A 24,621-nucleotide genomic window follows, 5' to 3' on the forward strand; every position below is an offset into this window, starting at 1 on the left:
CTTCTACGACTTTGCGTGGGTTGAATTTTGCAGTTCGTAAACGGATAAATTATCGGAATAAGAAGCTCTTACTGGTTTGTTTAATTACTACTGATATTAAAAATGATTTCATTTCTTATTTTTCGAGAAAAAAAACAAATCGGCGAAACATTAAATTGTATTTTCTTGTAGTTTTTGAAATCGAAAGTAGATCGTCTATGTTTGGCTGCTTTGACGAAACGAAACAACTTTTTAATGAAAAGATTTAAATAAGAGGTAATTTAACCGTAAATTTCAATGTCAGATACTACCAATTGCTGCTAAATGTCTTCGTATCATCACAATTAGTAAAACATATTGTTGAAACTGGAGAAAAGTGTAATCGTATCCGGATATAATATTTTGGGTAAATATCGAGCTGTGTTATGAAATTTTAACATTCAAGTAACAGACATGATAGATATTATTGTTACAGAAATGATTCTAGAATTTATTTTTATAACACCTACATATAATCTATATCAGACTCATATTCTAGTCCTGAGGCATGATCTGAAAGTAAAAAGATGAAGTGACAGTCATACTTTGGATATTGTAATACTAGAAAGAATCTAGGTAATATTTAGAAATTGAAACATAAGATTTTCAGTTAAAATCGCACAAAAGGCTGTATCAAGGGTCTACATATTCAAAAATGTCTTGTGGTGATACCCCAAACCCTACTTGCAGGAGGGGGCATCCTCCCATACCCTTCCCCCATATTGCCACTTTACAGTTTGATACATTTGCCCTTTTACCACCTGCCGCAATGCCCATTTCAAAATCTGACTGCAATTTAAAGCAACATTTTTATTTCTGCGAACCACTCTTCAATTTTAGAGAAAAATATTGCCAATGGGTTTAAATACTTGTATAATGTCAATCAAAGTTTTACTAGGCATCGACCGAATGTTCATTTCATTTATTGTAACAAAATCTCTCTTTAGTTGGGGAAAAAAACTAAAAACAAACTGAAACTGGTAGACTATACTGTCAGTACATCAGTCATTAGCCGACTCAGGCCCTTCAGGCCTTTGATTATGTTTAGCTATAATTATTTCTAGATAAGTAATAAACTGTAGAAAAGTACAGCCACTGTGATTAAGTAAGTAAGTAATGACTGTATTTCCAGAGGCTACACATTGGGCTTCCTCATCTACCATGTGGGCCTCAAATGTTATTTTACTGCTTTTCATAATAAAAATATATCTAAAATCTAGAACTGGTCACACATATCAAATGAAAATTTTCCACTTCTGTACAATAAATCAATATTAACAAGTCTAAAAAGAAGTAAAAACTTACTAGATAAAAGGAAAATAAGGAGAAAAAAATTAGGTCCTAGTGGGGGTTGAACCCCCCCCCCCCCCCAATACCCCCGCCCAATACTCTTAAAAAGGAGGTACTCTATTATGGGTCTAATATCTTAAGGTATTCATCCCATAATGCCAATCAGCATTTTCTGTGCCTGCAGTTCTGGCATTCTCTGGTTGTGGCTGAAGGATGCTGAAATTCTAATATGAGAAAGATTCCAACACAACCAGCAAATAAGGCCTAAGAAAATAAATTGTTTGTTTCCGGTATCCCGACCTACCATAAATTTTTTGCTTGACCTTAAATGTTTTTATGGCCATGGAGAATATTGTTTTCAACTTTTTGACAAAAAAGTGCAAAACTGCATGTTTTATGCTTTAAACAATCATGCTCAGTGATGATAGAAATCAACTTACTAATGCTCTAAAGGCATAACCCCATTGTTTGTATTCATTTTTTGACACAAAAAAAAATATGAAGTCTCCCTTAATACAAAAAAAAAATAAAATAAAAATTTTTCCGACCTATACCTTCCCTAATTTTTTAGGTCGGCTATACGAAGTATAAGGAGAGCTATCCTACTCGACCCGGCATCGGCGTCTCTCCACGTCCCCACCTTGGTTCTTTCTCTTTTTTCATCATATCTCTGTATTTACTTGATGGATTTGATTCAAACTTAAAATAGTTATTCCTTATTATCGCCCACATCATCTGAAGGGCCATAACAATTGCACCAATATTTTTTGATTTATCCCCCCTTTACACTTCGATTTTCAGGTTAAAGTTTTGATGCACTTTCACTTAATCATTACGGAATGGATTTGATTCAAACTTAAATTAATTCTTCATCATCATCACCCACATCATATGACACAAGGTGCATAACTCTGGCACAAATTTTCATGAATTATTCCCCCTTTTTACTTAGAATTTCAGGTTGAAGTTTTGATGCACTTTCACTCCAACTCTATTATTACCAAATGGATTTGATTCAAACTTAAAATAGTTGTTCAACATCATCACCCACATCATATGATACAAGATGCATAACTCTGGCACAAATTTTTCATGAATTATTCCCCCTTTTTACTTAGAATTTCAGGTTAAAGTTTTGATGCACTATCACTCCACTCTGTTATTACTGAAAGGATTTGATTTAAACTTAAAATAGTTATTCAACATCATCACTCACATTATATGACACAAGAGCCATAACTCTTGCACCAATATTTCATGAATTGGTCCCCCCCCCACTTTTTACTTAGAATTTCAGGTTTAAGTTTTGATGCACTTTCACACTATCTCAGTTATTACTAAATGGATTTGATTCAAACTTAAAATAGGTTTTCCACCTTAACACCCACATCATATGACATAAGGTCCATAACTCTGGAACCAATATTTCATGAATTATGCCCCCAACCTTTTCTTAGACTTTCAGGTTAATTTTGATGCATTTTCACTATATCTCAGTTATTACTAAATGGATTTGATTCAAACTTGAAGTTGTTATTCCACATCATCACCCATATCATATGACACAAGGTGCAAAAATTACTTTTGCACCAATTTTTCATGAATTATCCCCCTTTTTGCTTAGAATTATACTTTAGTTCTTTAGCTCACTTATTACTTAATACTTTTGACAAAGACTTAAGCTATTGTCCAATATCTTCATTCTTATTGGAGTCATTAAACACTCTAGTGACAGCTCCAGCTTCCTCAGTTGTGCCCTGTTTCACTATCCAGCATCAAAATAGTAGAGCGCGCTGTCTCCTGTGACAGCTCTTGTTTGAGCATGTTACCAGAAACAAAGAATTTTTTTAGGCCTATTACCTACATACATGTAGAGCAAAATCTATCTCGGGTTATTCTGCAATAAACCACTTGCGTGCAATGACGTCATCCAATCCTAGTGCATAGCACAGTTGTAAAAAGTAGTTACCATTTTTAGTTGACTATACGAAGTATAAGGAGAGCTATCCTACTCGCCCCGGCGTCGGCGTCTTTCCGCGTCCCCACCTTGGTTAACGTTTTTTTTTACACTTTCTCTTTTTTCAACTTATCTCTGTAATTACTTGATGGATTTGATTCAAACTTGAAATACTTATTCCCCATCATCATCCACATCATCTGACATAAGGGCCATAACTCTGGCACCAATATTTCATGAATTATCCCCCCTTTTCACTTAGATTTTCAGGTTAAAGTTTTGATGCACTTTCACTCTATCTCTGTTATTACTGAATGGATTTGATTCAAACTTAAAATAGTTGTTCAACATCATCACCCACATCATATGACACAAGGTGCATAACTCTGGTGCCATTTTTTCATGAATTATTCCCCCTTTTTACTTATAATTTCAGGTTAAAGTTTTGGTGCACTTTCACTCTACCTCTGTTATTACTGAATGGATTTGATTCAAACTTAAACAATTATTGTTCAACATCATTACTCTTATCATATGACACAAGGTTCATAACTCTGGGACCAATTTTTGATGAATTATTACCCCTTTTACTTAGAATTTTAGGTTAAAGTTTTGATGCACTTTCACTCTGTCTCTGTTATTACTGAATGGATTTGATTCAAACTAAAAATAGTTGTTCAACATCATCACCCACACCATATGACACAAGGTGTATAGCTCTGGCACCAATATTTAATGAATTATGCCCCTTTTTGCTTAGCATATACTTATATAGTGTTTTGATACATTTTATCTTTGCCTCTCTTATTACTTTAAGTTGATATTTTTGACATAGACTCAGGCTATTGTGCAATATCTTCATCCACAATTGGAGTCATTAAACACTCCAGTGACAGCTTTTGTTTCCTCAGATGTGCCCAGTTTCACTATCCAGCATCGAAATAGTCGAGCGCGCGGTCTCCTGTGACAGCTCTTGTTTCTAACACTGTTGATAACTAGTATGTCATGTTAGAATTGAAATAATAAGTTCCCAAGTGTGATTTATAGAATATTACCCGAGTTTTTCATTCTTATGCAGTACAATGTATCACGAAGGCCGTAGGCGGTTCAGAAACAATATTAGCATTGAGGACATATCTATTACAGAGGAAATGCACATTTAGAATTGGTCACCTATAGGATAAAATAAAAAAGTGGAAAACCACAGGTCACCCAACACGACATAAACAAAAAAAAAGTTGCAGGTTCGGTTTGATTGTGCTTGTTTGTTGACGGTAGTGGAAGTGCAAGCCCTGGGTTGAGCAGAACTCTGCATTTACACATGTTATAATTGCCAGAATGTAAGGGGCCTCCGTGGCCAACTGGTTGAGGTCGTTGACTTCAAATCACTTGCCCCTTATCGATGTGGGTTCGAGCCTCACTAGGGGCGTTGAATTCTTCATGTGAGGAAGCCATCCACTTGGCTTCCGGAAGGTCGGTGGTTCTACCCGGGTGCCCGTTCGTGATGAAATAATGCACGGAGGGTCACCTCCACCATTAAAGCTGGAAAGTCGCCATATAACCTATCATGTGTTGCTACGACTACATCAAAAAAAATGTAATTTAGAGACATCGGCAGATGTTTCCATATTGGGGTGCACAAAGACCTTCAATGATGCACAGATTGCTTTTCCATGAAAAGTGGCATATGGTCCCCATATAAAATCATGGATGTGCCCAAAATGGGCAGAACTAAACAAACTGGAATTTAGAAAGGGTATCTGTGATTATGGAGCCCGCATATCACAGAAACTGCCAAAAGATCAAATTAAAAAGTAGGCACTATATCCAAGGGGAGCGGGAGTACTGGACAAAGTTTCGTTCTGTAAGCAACATAATTTTTAAAAAAAACATGGAATCTGCAGCATATCTTTCAGTTATGCATTTTGAAATGCGGTCTGCCCGTTCAATATCGCGTCCCTATGATGTTGATGTGTTTCAGTCAAGACTATGACGATTTTAGATAATATTCGTACGTTAGTGCGAAGATGATACCGATTTACTAAGGTGTTCGTCCACAACTTGTTTACGACCTAAATTCCAAGCATTGCACTACCCAGATCAAAATTTCACGTGTGGACAAAAACAAAAATATTTAGCCAGTTAATTAACAAAAAATGCTCACGAATAAAGTGTTTCTGAAGAAGACAAAGAAGGGAAGCATTTTGAAGATTGTTAGGGAACATTATTTACGAGATGACATTGCCTGTGGGTCAGCATGTTGTGACATTTGTGTACATGACGAAAAGGGTCCAGTTTTGGAAGATAACCCAGGGAACCCAAGTCAGCAGTTTAGAGAAGAACACTACATTATTCCTGACACGAATGTCGTCCTCCATCAGGTAAGAATTTTATTGTTCCAAGCGCAGGCCGTTTTACCATGTTTACTGCCGAGCCAGGCTCGATCTAGTCTAGTTCTATAAATAAACGTCGGACTTCAACATTTTACGATTTTGACATTTCATATAGTCCGACGTTTTATCGAAATTATAAATTTCCCTTTAGAGCATTCCGCAAAATATCTTGCGGAAGGTTTTACAAGTTCACGGGGGCAGTGACTGAGAAGCGATAACGAAATACCAACAACGGACAAAGAAACCTATTTTACACACCAATTGAACATACTGTCTTACTGAAAATATTGAAGATCTGTCCGCACTCTCAAAGTGAAATTTACATCCATGCACTTTCACAACACAACACGAAACTGTCAAATCTTCTCAGTGATTTTTTTGCGCCGATTTGACTCCGAAATTCGGCGTCTTCCCAACTGACAAAAATGGTCAAAATTCCAAAAAAATGCTTAAAAATTCCCCAAAACAAGATGATTTTTCCCAATTAGATTGATTTCTTGTGAAAGTTGAACTAAAACGATGCAAATAATCATAAAAATTCCGACTCTAATTATGGCTTATTCGCAGAATTTTGTTGCCAACTCGAAACGCGTTGTTTACATAAAACGGGTCACGGCATAGTATGGCATTTAGTATGACTTTCATCACGGTCGCTAAACGCTTTTTCATGCGTCAAAATGAGTCGAAAAAAAATTGTTAGAAACTTACCTAAACATGCTAAATTAGCGAAAAATGTTGCATAATTCCAAATATTATAATAGAAAAATAAAACTTAAACACGTCATCGGTACTCCGGTCATTCGAACATCTTTTGGTAAAGTTAAAGAAAAATTAAATTCAAATCAAACGTCAGAAAAGCAAAGTGATCTGTCCAAGAAATCTGAGTCCCCACAAAATGACCCTCAGAAATCAACAGAAGCTCATGGTGACCCTAAGCTATCTGAGCTATCAGATCCTGTGACATCAGAAAATAACCTGTCTGTCCTGTCTGTTCAACCTCAGTGCATATTTGAATGAAATAAATTTACCTTAAAATAAAACTTTTCAAAATGATTTCTTTATTAAGGTTTGTTCATTTTTCCCAATTTTGAAGTTTATCGCGCTAAAAATTCCCAATTGAAAAGGCATGGGCTGTTGCCAAAAAAAGTAAAAAAATCACTGCTTCTTTATTATAAAGAATGATTTTAGACGAAAAAATAGTCTCACGGTCGGCTTTGAAAAAAAAATGCGGCCGGTTACTAACGTATTGTCTGTGTAGTATGCATATGTTTATAATCAATGGCTGTAATCAGCATTTATTGGTTTTAATTTAATTAAAAGTTCTTTCAATAAATTATTAGTTCATATCAAAGCAGTTTGAAAGGCTAGTCCACGTGTATTCGGCGGTACCCATGCTTTAAATAATGGCCGCAGATTTTTCACTAGTGCCGTAGGTTAAACGTATTTTTCGTCTAAGCATGTATAATTGATTCTATATATTTATTCAGTTTTGTATTGTTCATGATATTTCATTAAATTACGCTAGAAGAATCTGTGTAATGTGTTGGGGAAGTGATTGGAGGTGCAGTTTTAGTTACGGTAAACAAACAGTGTTTTCCCTTGACTTTTGAAAATGAGGGTCATTGTGACCCCCAGTGTTTCACATCTGGGGGTCATTTCCAAATTTTGGGGGTCATACAGATATACTAAAATTAGTATTTTGAATAAAACTTTGTTTTACTTATACTTGTTGTTGTTGTTGTACTTATACTAGTGATTATACAGATTGAAGCCTTTCTTCATATTTGTCACTAAATAAAATGATAAAAACAGCTGATGTTTGACTTTTATTTATATATGTGCTAAAATAGGTTTAAGTACTTTTTACCAGGCAGTGTTATAGTAGAAACAGGCGATCTGAACCACTTTGTTTGATCTGTCGCTTTATTATAACACAATTCCCGCCCAACGGATTCCGTTGGGTGTTATTTATGCAAAGAAGGGGACAGTGCTATCACATTCTTTTCCTTTTCTGGTTTGTACTCTGAGGCGGATATCGACAAGTCAAAAAATATTAACGATATTCAACTCTCGAGTACAATTATTTGGACTAAGCTCGATCCACTTCTGTTGGTTGAAAAATTGATGTAAGATTGAGCCACCATACTATTTTTAGCTCGACTATTCGAAGAATAAGTAGAGCTATCCTACTCACCACGGCGTCGGTGTCGGCGTCGGCGTCACACCCTGGTTAAGTTTTTCGTACCAGTCCACATTTTGACAAAGTCTTTTGAGATAAAGCTTTGAAACTTTCAACACTTGTTTACCATCACCATGTCCAGTTATAGGCAAGAGTACATAACTCTGTCAAGCATTTTGACTGAATTATGGCCCTTTTGACTTAGAAATCTTGGTTAAGTTTTTCGTACCTGTTCATATTTTGACAAAGTCTTTTGAGATAAAGCTTTGAAACTTTCAACACTTGTTTACCATCACCATGTCCAGTTGTAGGCAAGAGTACATAACTCCATCAAGTATTTTGGTTGAATTATTGCCCCTTTTTGACTTAGAAATCTTGGTTAAGTTTTTCGTACCAGTCTACATTTTGACAAAGTCTTTTGAGATAAAGCTTTGAAACTTTCAACACTTGTTTACCATCACCATGTGCAGTTGTAGGCAAGAGTACATAACTCCATCAAGCATTTTGACTGAATTATGGCCCCTTCTGACTTAGAAATCTTGGTTAAGTTTTTCGTACCAGTTTATATTTTGTGTAAAGTGTTTGACATATGGCTTTGAAACTTTTATATCTTGTTTAGTATTATAGTCTCTATCAGTAGGCAAGAGTACATAACTCTGTCATTTTTTTGGCTGAATTATGGCCCTTTTTGAACTTGGAAATTGGTTCTGTTTTCGTATATGTCCATGTTTTGTCAAGACTATTTGACATATGGCTTTTAAACTTTAAACACTTGTTTATCATTATGATTTCCATCTGTAGGCAAGAGTACATAACTCTGACAACTATTTTGGCTGAATTATGGCCCTTTTTGGACTTTGAAATTTTTGTCAAAACTATTTGAACTGTGGCTTTGAAACTTTTAACACTAGTATATCAACATGATTTCCATCTGTAGGCAAGTGTACATAACTCTGTCAACTATTTTGACGTAATTATGACCCTTTTTGGACTTGGAAATTAGTTAAATTTTTTATACAAGTCCATATTTTGCCTAACATATAACTTAACATATTGGCCATCATGGTCACACATTGCCATTTACTGCAAGACTAATCAAAATCCACAAATACAGGAACATTTTTTGTTTAATCCATTTTTTTCTTTTGTCTGAAAATCTATGGAAATATTTTGACCCCATTCTTCAATCAATTCTTCAAATAGTCGAGCGCGCTGTCATCCGACAGCTCTTGTTGATATCGTAAGCAAAATCTGAATATTTTAAAGAAGCATTTATATCAAAAGCTATGGGTTATTTGGTAACCATAAACATATGAGAAATAACCTCAAATCACGGTGGGTAGTCGGCATGATGGCTATATGTTCAGCCCCAGGGTACCTGTGCATTTTGCATGGGTGAAATAAATTTAAGGTATAAGCTTAGTGATAATGATAACATGACAGTCTATTTATGGTGATATATAGCTATGCTATAACAGTATTTTATCATATCTTTTCTAAATCACCATCATGCTGTTGTACTGCCATGACATTGCATGGACTTGTTGTTACATGGCACAATAATCTTTAGACTGTCAGAATTATCACCTTATTGTCTGATATATGGGAAAATGAAAATAAGTAATGGTAGACATAATTGATTCATAGTCTTTACAGCAGGAGCATGTGTAATGCTGTGACACAATGTCTCAATAGGGCCATTAGGGGTCTCTTGACATCATTGTCAAGCAGGTACAGCACAATGGTACAACATTGAAGACTACAACTAATCTCTGTCCTTGTCATCTATTTCCATCTTGATGCCAAGTTTTTGTCATTGTGCCTTAGCTTGAGCACCATAGTGTTATAATACTGTCATGTCATCACCATTGTACCTCGTAGTCATGGCATTTAATATCTGTATCTGATCTAATCAGATAGCACGATTGCTTTTACAGGCTATGTACAGTAATTAATTATTTAAAATGAAATATTTATTTCGCTTGAGTATGTGAGTAACATCTCATTCTGACATGTCTTCTGTATCTCACTGTAATAAAAAGTAAAAAAAAAATTGTCATACATTATATTGAAAAAGTCCAGTATAAAGTTAGGCTGTGAAATCACTATACATGTAACATGTATATTTCATTGTTGTGTGAATCCACAAAATTTAAATCCCAAGTTAACAAGAACTATTCCCATTCTAAGAATAACGCTTTATCTTGATAAAATGAAAACCACAATTTCATATTCCATTGAAATGGCCATTTTGGGCTAATAGACAAAGTTAAATAATTTTATACAAGTCTAATTCTATCCTTGGAGGAATTTTTTGTTGCCCAATTTTCAGCTTCTGCTTTAAGAAATATTTTCTTAAAAATTTGAAGTTTCCATCATTAAAATTTTAAGTACCAGTAGTATTGAATGCAACTTAATGTTGATAATTTCATAAATACATGTATGTACTAGTGATAGATTCAACCAATGACTGAATCTTTGTAAAAATTAATAATGATTTCAGTTACTAAAAATGTGTTTATTATAGATTGATGTGCTTGAGGATACAGCATTACAGAATGTCATCATTCTTCAGACAGTTGTTGAAGAGGTAATATATTTAGTTCTATTGTAAACTGAGTGAAAATTTAAATCATATAAAAATGAAAAATAGATGAAGTCTCCGAAAGTATGTTTAAAGATAATGGTTCATATATTTTCAGGTGTGTAATGATCTGATCATGCACATTACTTAAAAAAAATGTGCTTTTACTGTTCTTATGACAGAAAAATCTTGAGGTGTTTAGTTTAGCAATCTGGGTTTGTTTTGCACGGAGGTTTAGGGGTCTGCATCTGTCATTTGGAGAAAAATTAGTTTGGCATTTTGGGCTAAGGGATATCAAAATCTTATTTAAAGTCTATTTCAGGGGAAAACTGCATTATTTGAAAGACATTTTTTTAACAAAAAACCCAAAAAAACTGTAAAAGTCACCAACTGTATAAAGAAAAAAAAACATTTGATAATGGCCCCCATTTGTCCTGAAAGTAAGTCTGTGTGGGCCATAAACTGTTATGCAAGAATTTGCTACTAGATATTCAAGATGCAGGGACATCCTTGGTCAAGTGGTGAAGGTCACTGACTTCAAATCACTTACTACTCATTGATGTGGGTTCGAGCCTCACTCGGTGCGTTTAATTCTCCATGCGAGGAAGCCATCCAGCTGGCTTACGAAAGGTCGTGTTTCTACCCAGGTGCTCCCTCGTGACGAAATAATGCACAGAGGGGCACCTGGGGTCTTCATCCACCATCAAAGCTGGAAGTCACCATATGACCTATAATTGTGTAGGTGCGACATTAAACCCGCCAAAAAAATATTCAAGATGGTTCTTGACTTAGAAGCCAATTGTTTATATACAAATGTAGAGAGAAATTTCAGACTTTACTCATAACATAATGTCAGTTCATTGTCTGTCCATTCTAGGTGAGACACCGTAGTGCACCAGCATATAAAAGATTGAAAGAAGTCTTGGCCAACCCTGGCAAACATTTTTATTCATTTGCAAATGAATTCAACAAGTAAGTTTTGACTAGTAGTAGAATTATAGCTCACCTGAGCACTTTCAAAGTGAGCTTTTATGATAAACCTTTGTCCATTATCCTAAACAGGATTACTGTTAATGGTTTAATCTATGTAAAGAGTCATTTATTTATAAAATTCATTTTAAAATTAACAGGTTCATAAACAAAGTCAGTTGGTCACTTTTGAAAATCTTGTTTTCATACTTATGGGCACATTTTATACCTCATTTTACCTTATTGAAGAATGTTTGTCGTTATATCATCTTGGTATTATAGTTTTTATAATGGTACAATGCTGAATTAGCTCCATGAATGCTGATACATTAATTCGGGATCAAGTCTTATATGTCCTTCATCTATTTTTTAAACACATTTTAGACTTCATTCTTGGGTGTTTTTCATAATAAAATCTGTAAAACTTACACAGAATATAAATGACCTCAAGATCTCCTGCCGGTTTTATGATGGGTAAGATTTATTGCTCTAGAATTATTCAGAAATGTAGATTATTTAAGACCATATTTCTGTAGCAGTCTCTTCTTAATAGTAACAGCAAAGGTCAGAAAGTCTTGGATATCTTCAAAAATCTGGGGATTGCTTCACTAAAATTGCAGTAATGGCCCTTGATGTTTCTACATTATACCCACTATGAAGAAGATAATGGCGACAAGATTACTTATTGAATACCAAACTTTTCAGATGATTATGGATTAAGAAGCATGTTGTCAATGGATTTATTCCATAAAACTAGATTTTTATCTTTTCTCTTTATCGTATAGCAGGTTATTTCCGCGGTCAAAAAATTATGCGTTTTGGTCCCAAAATGGTGAAAGTAATTTCTGCGTGTTTAATTTCTGCGTTTTCACATAAAAGGAAGTGAAATTTCTGCGTTTTTGATACCAAGCAGGAGGTTTTTCCCCGCATGACCGGACGTCGTGAGAACGAGAGCGTATGAAAACAATAAATTAAATTACCAGTAACTGCTGTTACAGTCTGTTTCTGATAACTTTGGGGTGACTATTTGGACGAGTCCAAGTCAGGAGGGTAATCCATAATTATCATCATTTAAGTACACACTTTTATATAATACTACTAACTAGAACGCGTACCCTGAAGTAGAAGATTAGTACCGGCCATAGATTTTTAGCTCACATGTCACAAAGTGACAGTGTGAGCTTTTGTGATCGCGCAGCGTCCGTCGTCCGTGCGTGCGTCCGTGCGTAAACTTTTGCTTGTGACCTCTCTAGAGGTCACATTTTTCATGGGATCTTTATGAAAATTGGTCAGAATGTTCATCTTGATGATATCTAGGTCAAGTTCGAAACTGGGTCACGTGCGGTCAAAAACTAGGTCAGTAGGTCTAAAAATAGAAAAACCTTGCGACCTCTCTAGAGGCCATATTTTTCACAAGATCTTCATGAAAATTAGTCAGAATGTTCACCTTGATGATATCTATGTCAAGTTCGAAACTGGGTCACGTGCCTTCAAAAACTAGGTCAGTAGGTCAAATAATAGAAAAACCTTGTGACCTCTCTAGAGGCCGTATTTTTCACAAGATCTTCATGAAAATTGGTCAGAATGTTCACCTTGATAATATCTAGGTCAAGTTCGAAACTGGGTCACGTGCCTTCAAAATCTAGGTCAGTAGGTCAAATAATAGAAAAACCTTGTGACCTCTCTAGAGGCCATATTTTTCATGGGATCTATATGAAAGTTGGTCTGAATGTTCATCTTGATGATATCTAGATCAAGTTCGAAACTGGGTCAGCTGCGGTCAAAAACTAGGTCATTAGGTCTAAAAATAGAAAAACCTTGTGACCTCTCTAGAGGTCATACTTTTGAATGGATCTTCATGAAAATTGGTCAGAATGTTCACCTTGATGATATCTAGGTCAAGTTCGAAACTGGTTCACGTGCCATCAATAACTAGGTCAGTAGGTCAAATAATGAAAAAACCTTGTGACCTCTCTAGAGGCCATATTTTTCATGGGATCTGTATGAAGGTTGGTCTGAATGTTCATCTTGATGATATCTAGGCCAAGTTCGAAACTGGGTCAACTGTGATTAAAAACTAGGTCAGTAGGTCTAAAAATAGAAAAACCTTGTGACCTCTCTAGAAGCCATATTTTTCACAAGATCTTCATGAAAATTAGTCAGAATGTTCACCTTGATGATATCTAGGTCAAGTTCGAAACTGGGTTATGTGCCATCAAAAACTAGGTCTGTAGGTCAAATAATAGAAAAACCTTGTGACCTCTCTAGAGGCCATATTTTTCATGGGATCTGCATAAAAGTTGGTCTGAATGTTCATCTTGATGATATCTAGGTCAGTTTCGAAACTGGGTCAGCTGTGGTCAAAAACTAGGTCATTAGGTCTAAAAATAGAAAAACCTTGTGACCTCTCTAGAGGCCATACTTTTGAATGGATCTTCATGAAAGTTGGTCAGAATGTTTACTTTGATGATATCTAGATCAAGTTTGAAACTGGGTCACATGCCATCAATAACTAGGTCAGCAGGTCAAATAATGAAAAAAACGTTGTGACCTCTCTAGAGGCAATATTTTTCATGGGATCTGTATGAAAGTTGGTCTGAATGTTCATCTTGATGATATCTAGGTCAGATTCAAAACTGGGTCACATGAGCTCAAAAACTAGGTCACTATGTCAAATAATAGAAAAAAAACGACGTCATACTCAGTTCAAAACTTGGTCATGTTGGGACAGGTGAGCGATTCAGGACCATCATGGTCCTCTTGTTTTTATTTCCATTGTTGTGTTGGTTCGAATCCCACCAAGATTTATACTTGTTTTAAATCTTTGTTTTTATTTATGTTTTAATTACATTTTTTTCAAATACAATTGAACATATTCAAAATGCAGTAATACAGTACTACGGTATACAATAAGGAACTGAAATATGGAAAAATGATGATGCTTGAAATAACCTTCAGATTATTTTGTAGTATGCATTTAACATCATTCTTATCCTGAACAATGTTTCTCTTTGCAACAACAGACGTGGACGACTCGGACATGTTGACTGCACTAATAATGACAATATACCAGAGAGGAATTTAACCTGCACGAAATTTCGGAGTGTTTTCGTGACTATGCATTCATAATACGATGTGTTTACACAGAGCTGATGGCTGGTCACCTTTAAACAGGAATTAATGTAATAATATCTCTATCTAAATATATTAATATATTCCAGGAAAAACTGAATGACTATAGGGTTACCTTGAAAGAGAAACTAGAAAAAAAGCATACAGACACTAAAACGAAAAAAAATGGTAGTCGCATAATGGCGGATGCAAATAGTGCTCAGTTTTTTTGCTCTGTGGAGCATTTTTCCTTATTTTCTATGCAATTTTTTTTTTTTGCTAAAATCAATGACAGATCTATGCTTGACATGTAGGTAGCATTTTCATAATGAAATAACATTACAAAATTTTTCATGGAAACTTAGATCATACACCACCAGTATAATTTGGGGTCTAATTTTTTAGCTGATATTGCAGTTTGTGTGTTTGACTGAAATTATTTTTCTTGCGTCAAACATGACCCCCACTTTTCTTTTTCTTTTTAGTTAGTACTGACAATATTCTTCAAGAAAATGTAGGTTACAGACAGTTAAAATGGGTCATGATGTGTTCTGGGGTCATTGGAATTAGATCAGTTTTATATAAAATAAAGAAGAACAACTATTTAGTGTGTTATAACCAAAACACTTCCCTGGATTCGAACCTACGGCCCGCAAAATTTGACATTTCAAACATCAGTGCTTACCACTGAGCTACCGGGACTAACAGACGTGTTGCAATAAAATATACCCTGTATCATTGTTTATGTAGGCTGCTTTACCTATTTTGTTAGTTTTATAAGTCCAGAAAACATAAATAAACGCGACGTCACTCCGAAGTTATCAGACACGGACTGTAAGTAGCTTTGCTTTTAATGAACGCATTGTAGGATATAATAACATGTGAATTGAACAAATATAAGTCCAACAACAACTGTACACACTAGAACTGCAAACTACGGTATATCGGCATAACGGTTACACAAGTATAATGGTTATTCAGGTTTAGTTTGGAAGATGTTCATAAGGGATTGATAAGAACAACTCAAGAGAAATTCACTCAGTTTTTTACATTCACCAAAAAAAATCAGACAAACAAAAAAAAAAAACCGTTTTCTAAGGGATTAACAGTTAGGACTTTGATTGACCATCACACCTAATTACATGTTGTATATCATTTTCAGTAATTGTTAGATGATGACGGTAATTTCAAATAATTAGACCATGCCATTGTGAAGTTCGGATTACTGTGGGTAACATATCGTGAAACAACGTTGATGAAAACACTGCAGATTTTTTGTGTTTTGAATTTTTGCTGGATGAATATTCTGCTGGAAATATTTTTGCGATTTTTCCGAGAGACCGCAGAAACACAGAAATATTCCCCTCGTAGAAATAACCAGCTATACGGTACTTGATGGGGCAACGTTTTTATCAAGATTAAATCCGCTTTCAAAATTGTTTTAATTAAAGTGTTCTAAAGCTTTGATATAAACTTAGTAAGATCAGCAGTTCTACCAAGTTGCCCAGCCATGCAGACTAATTATGTCAGAAGGGACTCTTGAAGAACTGTGATTTGTCCTCCACCATTATCACTTGTAATGTGACAATTCTGTTGCTTTACAACAGAGAAATTCCCTCAGTTACTAAATCTATCCATCTCGGGAATAACTAGGACTGAATCCAGAGTCATCAACCAGAAACTAAATGTAGAAGAAAACATCAAAAAAGCTTGACGTGTAGCATACAGGATTACAAGGTCACAAAGGTCTTGACATAACAACTGTTGTACACCTATACCAGACGTATGTTATACCACTACAGTTTTAGGCTGATCCAGCCAACAAGTTCTCTTACTGAAATGATGGAAAAGTTTCAAAGACAATTCCATAAGCTGCCAAACAGTGCTGCAGACTAAGCTGTGTGTCTTATCACAGGAATCCTGCCATTTCAAGCACAAATTGATATCAAAATATTGATGTTCTTTAATAATCTTGTTAGTGAGTGAGTGCAGTATGGAAAGGCAACTTTTGTACAGACTGTGCTGTCAAATCCATTGAAAGTAAGAGCTGGTTAACAGAGACTTGTAAATTGTTGTGGAAATACGATCTTGGTACCATTGAAAAACAGTTAGAGAACTTGGCTACAAAGTTTGAAAGTTTGGTTGGAAAAGGAAGTACACAGGAATGTTTATAAACATTGGGCTGAGAAGATGAATGCAGTTATCTCTCTTTTACCTGTCACTCTTTTACTGCGAAAATGACCCCTATACTCTGGGAAAAGTTCATCTCGTATACAGCAATAAATTCATTGCAAGAGAAGTAGAGAGGCAGTCAGTTTAACTCTGGCTAACAACAGGGACATACCTGCTACAGACTAACCATAAAAGTTTTAGCCAATATAACATTGATGAAACTTGTCAACTTTGTTGGTCCTGTGTGGAAACATTTTGTGTTAGAGTGTCCTATACTTGACTCTGTTAGGGTTAAATTATGGTAGATATTGAAAAAACTAAATTAACTTTAACCGTCTGAACTCTAAGCTAAAAACTCAGCAAATTAATTTATAAATAGTTGGCCTTTGTTGAGGGATTTAATAAAGAAATAAAGAAGAACAGTAATCTGTCTGAACTCCAAAGACTGTAGGAGGTTATTATATTGCTTAAATGTATCAAAAGATAATAGGTTAAAGCAGATTTCTCGGAAGCACAGAGCACCTAAAACACAGCCTCAGAGCCACACATTTGCAAAGTAGGCCCACAACAAAAAGGTTTGTTTGTTTGTTTTGGGTTTAACACCGTTTTTCAACAGTATTTCAGTCATGTAACGGCGGGCAGTTAACATAGCTGGATTCTGTACCAGTACAAACCTGTTCTCCGCAAGTAACTGCCCACTTCCCCACATGAATCAGAGGTGGAGGACTAATGATTTCAGACACAATGTCGCTTATCAAATAGTCACGGAGAACATATGTCCTGCCCGAGTATCGAACTCGTGACCCCACGATCTGTAGACCAACGCTTTTACCTACTGAGCTAAGCAGGCAGGCTACAACAAAAAAAAAGAAGCTGTAATGGAAAAATATTACAGACAGGTTGCTTCAAAGATTTAATAAGTACATATTAATTTATGTGAAATATAGTTGGAGGGGGAGGAAGTGGTAAAATGGTTTGGGAGGAATTTGAAGGGGAAAAGATGAACAAGTATGAATTTACAAAGGGAATGCTACGTTCCTTAATAACAGTCACACTACAACGTAAACCACAAAAGCGCAGACACTCCTGTACCAAAATCAAACACACACAACTAAAATAGAAAACATTAAGGCATGGTCTAAGACACACAGGGTTTCCTCTCGGTCAATTTCACTTTGCGCCAACAAATTCGCCAATCAGGAAAAGTTTGCGCCAGTGGCTCTCAAGTTGGAGTCAATAGTCTGTGATGGGCGACATTCCATTTTCTTTTTCAATCTCTTTTTCATTTGATTCTTTACAGTAACCATGCAATTTGCTCTTGAACCAGTCTATCCTGATATCACATTGAATCAAAAATAGTTTTTAATCTTCTCAACCATTATCAAGAACATTTTCTAAATAAAAGTAATTGCTCAATCTATAAAATTATTCCTTTATATAGGTTGCCAATTTTAATTATCTCCCTTTAATGGTCATTTTCACTAAATAGATGTTTTTAAAACATGAATATTTATCTCTTTATTCTTTTTACTTTTTATTTCAAAATTTATTTAGGTCATTAATTAAAAACAGTGTTGTTGTGGCCCCCCATGAGTGGTGGGGGCATATAGATTTGGTCTTGTCCGTCCGTCTGTCCGTGCGTCCGTCCGTACGAAGTTCGTGACGCGCCTAGCTTGAAAAGTATTTGATATAAATTGATGAAACCTTGCACGAGTATTTATCATGATAAGAACTTGCGCACCTCCTATTTTTCGTCTGGCTCCTCCCCCAATTTTCAGAGTTATGGCCCCTGAAATAGTCAAAAATGCACATTTTTACCTTGTGACGTGCCTAACTCAAAAAGTATTTGATATAGATTCGTGAAACCTTGCATGAGTCTTAATCATGATATGAACTTGCACACCTCCTATTTTTTGTCTTGCTCCGCCTCCTATTTTCTGAGTTATGGCCCCTGAAATAGTCAAAAATGCACATTTTCACCTTGTGACGTGCCTAGTTCAAAAAGTATTTGATATAAATTGATGAAACCTTGCATGAGTCTTTATCATGATATGAACTTGCGCACCTCCTATTTTTCGTCTGGCTCCGCCCCCTATTTTCAGAGTTATGGCCCCTGAAATAGTCAAAAATTTACATTTTCACCGTGTGACACGCCAAGCTCTAAACGTGTTTGATATAGATTCATGAAGCCTTGCATGTGTCTTAATCATGATATGAACTTGCGCACCTCCTATTTTTCATTTTTGTCCGCACCCTATTCTCAGAGTTATGGTCCCTGAAATAGTCAAAAGTGCACATTTTCACCTTTTGATGCACCTAGTTCAAAAAGTATATAATATAAATGATTGAAAACTTGCATAAGTCTTTATCATGATATAAACTGGCACACCTCTTATTTTTGGCTGGCTCCACCTCCTATTTTTAAAGTTATGGCCCCTGAAATAGTAAAAAATGCACATTTTCACCTAATTATGTGTCTAGCTCAAAAAGTGTTTGATGTAAATTTATGAAACCTTGCTTGGATCTTTATCATGATGTGTCCTTGCACACTTGGCATTCTTCCTGAGAATCTTACCATTTATTACAAAGTTATGGCTCTTGAAATAGCCAAAATAGTAGATTTTTTTGTTTGTGATGCTCATAGCTCAAAAAGTATATGGCCTAGAATCCTTTTCATAAAATGTTTGTTGAGGCTATACCCCATTAAGACTGCAAACATTTGAATTATTTCTCCTTATTTGTGACAAATGTACCAGTGGGGGGGGGGGTCACACCCTGTGTCCTACAGACACATTCCAGTTTTATATTATTTTGTAACTTTTGAAAAGCTGTTAAAAATGTTTAAGTTTCATTATATATATATCTAAATTTCTATTTCCTTTCATACAATCTAATGTATAGTGAAAATACCACCTACAGGTATTATTAGCACTTTGTTTTGAAGCTCTCGGGTTGAGCTTTTAAAAATTATCCCCATGTATCAATGCTTTACTTTGGGCACGTAAAAGAACAGAAGGAACTGCTTTAGTTCATTTGTATCTCAAAAATTCTTGAACGCGTAGATTTATTTAACAACGCTTGTGCAAAATTTATAAATTTATGATTGGAGAATATGTGTATCTTTTGATCACGCTATGTGCCAGTATTTTCTCGGTCTCGATTACTTCGGCGAATCAGATTGTCATTAAAATAACCTGTAAATTTATCTCGCGTTTTTTGCATCATAAAAAGGTGGTGCATTAGACGAAGCACGCAGCTAATATTTCATTTAATTTGCTTTCATGTAAGTATGCGGGGCTAAATTTGGCGAATCAGATTGACTGATAATCGTTTGTGCGTAGAGGAACGCTCTAGTGACTCGGCAAAGTTTTAAATTATGCCACGAAGTATAAATCGATATTGTGTATTGTCTTCGTGTAGTGTAAAATATCGGATAATCCATTATTGCGTCCTTGAGAAAGATTAGAAGATCAGATCGACGATTATCTTGTAGGTGGCAATGAAATTCGCCAATTGAAGATTTTTAGCGCCAGAATTTATATTTTGTCGCATTTGGCGCCACTGGCAAATGACAGCAGGAACCCTGACACACAATCACACCCATATAAGCAGGAAAAAACAATTGTATACCGTCTTAAGATTCCGTTAGCCTGAATAAAGGGTAGCCACAAAAACTAACTCAAAGTAAAGGGGAAGGGATGCAAAAAGTCGTGCAAATGTAAGGGGAAATGAGGGGGCAATAGGGGAAGTAAGGAGGAGAAAAAACGCTTACAACAAACAAGAATATATACGCAACAGACAATTACAAGACAGACAGAAAACCAGTTGAAAATAGGGGCAGACTGGGTATGTTAGAAAAAACTATTCAGTTAGTGGGGAAATTTAAAGGCCTGCAGTTATTCAGCTTTACCACTTAACTGGCCATAGTTTACTTTGATTTATAAGTAATACTGTCCCCATATTGAAATCTGCGAATCTGTGAACTTGAGTCATCATGTGTTGGTGGAGGGATTCCGGAATTCATTAAGGATTACGCACCAGCGTGGTTCTCCTACAAAGGAGGGAAAGGGTTAATACAGAACAGAACAGAATGGCTGAAATAATACATCTGAGTCACATACTTTGTAATGTATGTATTCATGTATATATGTAATATGTATACAATATTGTATATACATGTCTGATATTCTTGGTATACATATACATTGATGTATGGATACATTATTAGAGTGGGCAGACCAATGCTCGGCTCATACCAACACTCGGCGTATTTCACGTTTCTCTGGGAATTTCTTAATATATATTTAAAATATCAGCTCTTGTGAGTCTATTTTCGTTTGTTTACATCACACGTAATTTTATCCAAGTGCGGTTCATTTCCGGTATGGTCACATGGTCATAATAGAGCAGACGATGCAAGGCTAAAAGTGGTTCAGTTTTGTGTTCTACTCTCATTAAAACGGATTTTCTTGTAAAACAGGGATTAAAAAAGTAGCTTGCAGGCGGAATTATGGAGAAAAAAAGCATTTTTAGCTCGACTATTCATAGAATAGTAGAGCTATTGGACTCGCCCATGCGTCGGCATCCGCGTCCGCGTCGGCGTCCGCGTCCCGATTTGGTTAAGTTTTTGTATGTAAGCTGGTATCTCAGCAACCACTTGTGGGAATGGATTGAAACTTCACACACTGATTCACTGTGATAAACTGACTTACATTGCACAGGTTCCATAACTCTTTTTTGTTTTTTTTACAAAATTATGCCCCTTTTTCGACTTAGAATTTTTTGGTTAAGGTTTTGTATGTAAGCTGGTATCTCAGTACTCACTAATGGGAATGGATTGAAACTTCACACACTTGTTCACTGTCATGATCTGACATGCACAAAGCAGGTCCCATAACTTTATTTTGCTTTTTTACAAAATTATGCCCCTTTTTCAGCATAGAAATTTTTGGTTAAGTTTTTGTATGTAAGCTGGTATCTCAGTATCCACTAATGGGAAAGGATTGAAACTTCACACACTAGTTCACTGTCATGATATGACATGCAGTGCAAAGGGTCAATAACTCAACTTTGCATTTTACAAAATTATGCCCCTTTTTGAACTTAGGAGTTTTTGGGTTAAATTCTTATATGTAAGCTGGTATCTCAGTACCCACTAATGGGAATGGATTGAAACTTCATACACTTGTCCACTGTCATGAGCTGATAAGCACTATGCAGGTTCCATAACCCTATTTTACTTTTTTACTAAATTATGCCCCTTTTTCGACTTTCTTATTCATTCAAGCGACAAGGCTGTTAAATAGTCGAGCGTTGCTGTCCTCCGACAGCTCTTGTTCTTTTTAACTATTTTATTTCTTTAACTTAAATAAACTATAAACCCTTATCATGGCATTTTATACGGACCCATTGTACTGCACTTTTCTGCAGCTTATGCTGTCGAAGTAATTGATATACTATGTGGACTCATAAATGACACTTTTGAAAAAAAAAAAAAAATAATGGAAATAAATCATCAAATATCATAAATTATTGATTTCTTGAAGTTAGACTCACAGAATTGTGATAAATTATCTTCAAATGAATTCCTTAAGATAATAATTGTTGTATAAAATGTATTTATTCAATTTATAGATGCAGAATAGAGAGAGGGGTAATTTATGTACATCTTTGTGTACTTAAAAAAAATCAGTTAATCAATACAACCTATGTCTTGTGTTAGATATGTCTTATACTTCACTTTAATGCATAGATAGTTCAAAACTACAAGAAATACAGATTGAATTCAGCCAAGTAAACTATAGTCCAACTTGTTAAAGTGACAATGTCTATAAAAAGGCCACTTGCATTAAGAGACAACTTGATCAGTTCCTTTCATGTTGTTAAACACCAGATTATGTTGTAATTAGAGACCATTTGTGTTCAGAGACCATTTTTAGCTCATCTAGCTATTCTACTCACCCTGGTGTCGGCGTCGGTGTCGGCGTCGGCGTCACAGCCTGGTTAAGTTTTTGCATGCAAGTACATACAGCTATCATTTAAAGGCATATAGCTTTGAAACTTATTTATTCTTTTTTTAGGTCAATTACCAACCTCACTGGGTCAAGTTCCATAACTCTAACATGTATTTTGAGCAAATTATGCCCCCTTTTGGACTTAGAAAATTCTGGTTAAAGTTTTACATGCAAGTTTCTATCTCCAAAACTAATGCAGATATTGAATTGAAACTTCACATGTGTCTTCGGGGTTATAAAACTAATTGATAGCACCAAGTCCCATAACTCTGACTTTCATTTTGGCCAAATTATGCCCCCTTTTGGACTTAGAAAATTTTGGTTATAGTTTTGTGTGCAAGTACATACAGCTATTACTAAAAGGCATATAGATTTGAAACTTTTTTTTCTTTTTCTAGATCAATTACCTATCTCACTGGGTCAAGTCCCATAACTCTGGCATGTATTTTAGCCAAATTATGCCCCCTTTTGGACTTAGAAAATTCTGGTTAAAGTTTTGTGTGCAAGTACATACAGCTATTATAAAAGGCATATAGATTTGAAAGTTATTTTTTCTTTTTCTAGATCAATTACCTACCTCAGTGGGTCAAGTCCCATATCTCTGACATGTATTTTGAGCAAATTTATGCCCCCTTTTGGACTTAGAAAATCCTGGTTAAAGTTTTACATGCAAGTAACTATCTCAAAAACTAATGCAGATATTAAATTGAAACTTCACCTGTGTTTTCAGGGTTATAAAACTGGTTGATAGAATTAAGTCCCATAACTCTGACATGTATTTTGGGCAAATTATGCCCCCTTTTGGACCTAGAAAATCCTGGTTAAAGTTTTGCGTGCAAGTACATACAGCTATTACCAAAAGGCATATAGCTTTGAAACTTATTTATTCTTTTTCTAGGTCAGTTACCAACCTCAGGGTCAAATTCCAAAACTCTTAACATGTATTTTGAGCAAATTATGCCCCCTTTTGGACTTAGAAAATTCTGGTTAAAGTTTTACATGCAAGTTACTATCTCCAAAACTAATGCAGATATGGAATTGAAACTTAACATGTTTCTTCGGAGTTATAAAACTAGTCCTGTAACACTGATATGCATTTTGGTCAAATTATGTCACGTTTCGAACTTAAAACTCTTTTGATATTTAACATTTTGGGTAATAATTTCCTGCTTCTGTGACAATATTTCGAATAGTCGAGCTTGGCTGTCTTACAAACAGCTCTTGTTTATCCTTCACTTGGGTGGTCTCTGAATGCATTTTGAACTGTACATTCTGGACGAAATTTAATGCACAATCATTCAGTTTGTTACATAACTGTTGAATATAAAAATCATGTTCTAAGAAATTTGTTCACTATACGTTTATAAGGTTCTCTAGATTTTGCTGGTCCTGTGGAGTTTGCTAAAACAGGATAAAAATTCACCCACAGTTATTCAAGAGATACAGAGAGATACATTCATGATGTTAATATTGGTAGAATTTTTTACAGTAGATGGTAATTTTGATTTTTCTGTTCATTAAAAAGCAACCAATACACATCAGTACATTGAATTCTCATCCTGTCACCCTCTTTCATGCAAGAAAGGGATCCCGTATAGCCAAGCTAAGTGATACAGGCGTCTCACTTCTAATCAGGATTTGTTCACAAATGAATTGGAGAAATTGCGAACGTATTTCCAAAATCGTAATTATCCAAGTCATATCCTTGATGATGCATCAGCATTGTCAACCGAAGAAGCCATTACCATTCACAGGCAGAACACAGATTATATTATCCCCTTTGTTTGCGTATACAACCCATCCCTACCAAACATTGGTCAGATCCTTAATAAACATTGGGGGCGTTTTGAACTGTCTGAGAAAAGCAGTGTACGAAACCTGGTTAAATGCAAACCAATTATTGCTTACAAGTGACCTACAAATCTCAGTGATAT

The 24,621-nt window shown here is 35.4% G+C and overlaps 1 protein-coding gene across 1 annotated transcript in view; it reads left to right on the top strand.

Moving 5' to 3' along the window:
* Window positions 1-5,332: 5,332 nt before the first annotated feature.
* Window positions 5,333-24,621, top strand: part of LOC123548765 (exosome complex exonuclease RRP44-like) — a 74,319-nt gene continuing 55,030 nt past the window's right edge. Inside the window, exons 1-3 of the mRNA XM_053546053.1 lie at window positions 5,333-5,646; window positions 10,365-10,427; window positions 11,299-11,393. Of these exons, the coding sequence (XP_053402028.1) occupies window positions 5,422-5,646; window positions 10,365-10,427; window positions 11,299-11,393 (383 nt within the window). The 5' untranslated portion in view covers window positions 5,333-5,421. The remainder of the gene's footprint in view (window positions 5,647-10,364; window positions 10,428-11,298; window positions 11,394-24,621) is intronic.

This window comes from Mercenaria mercenaria, chromosome 6, assembly GCF_021730395.1.
Source record: "Mercenaria mercenaria strain notata chromosome 6, MADL_Memer_1, whole genome shotgun sequence".
NCBI lineage: Eukaryota > Metazoa > Mollusca > Bivalvia > Venerida > Veneridae > Mercenaria > Mercenaria mercenaria.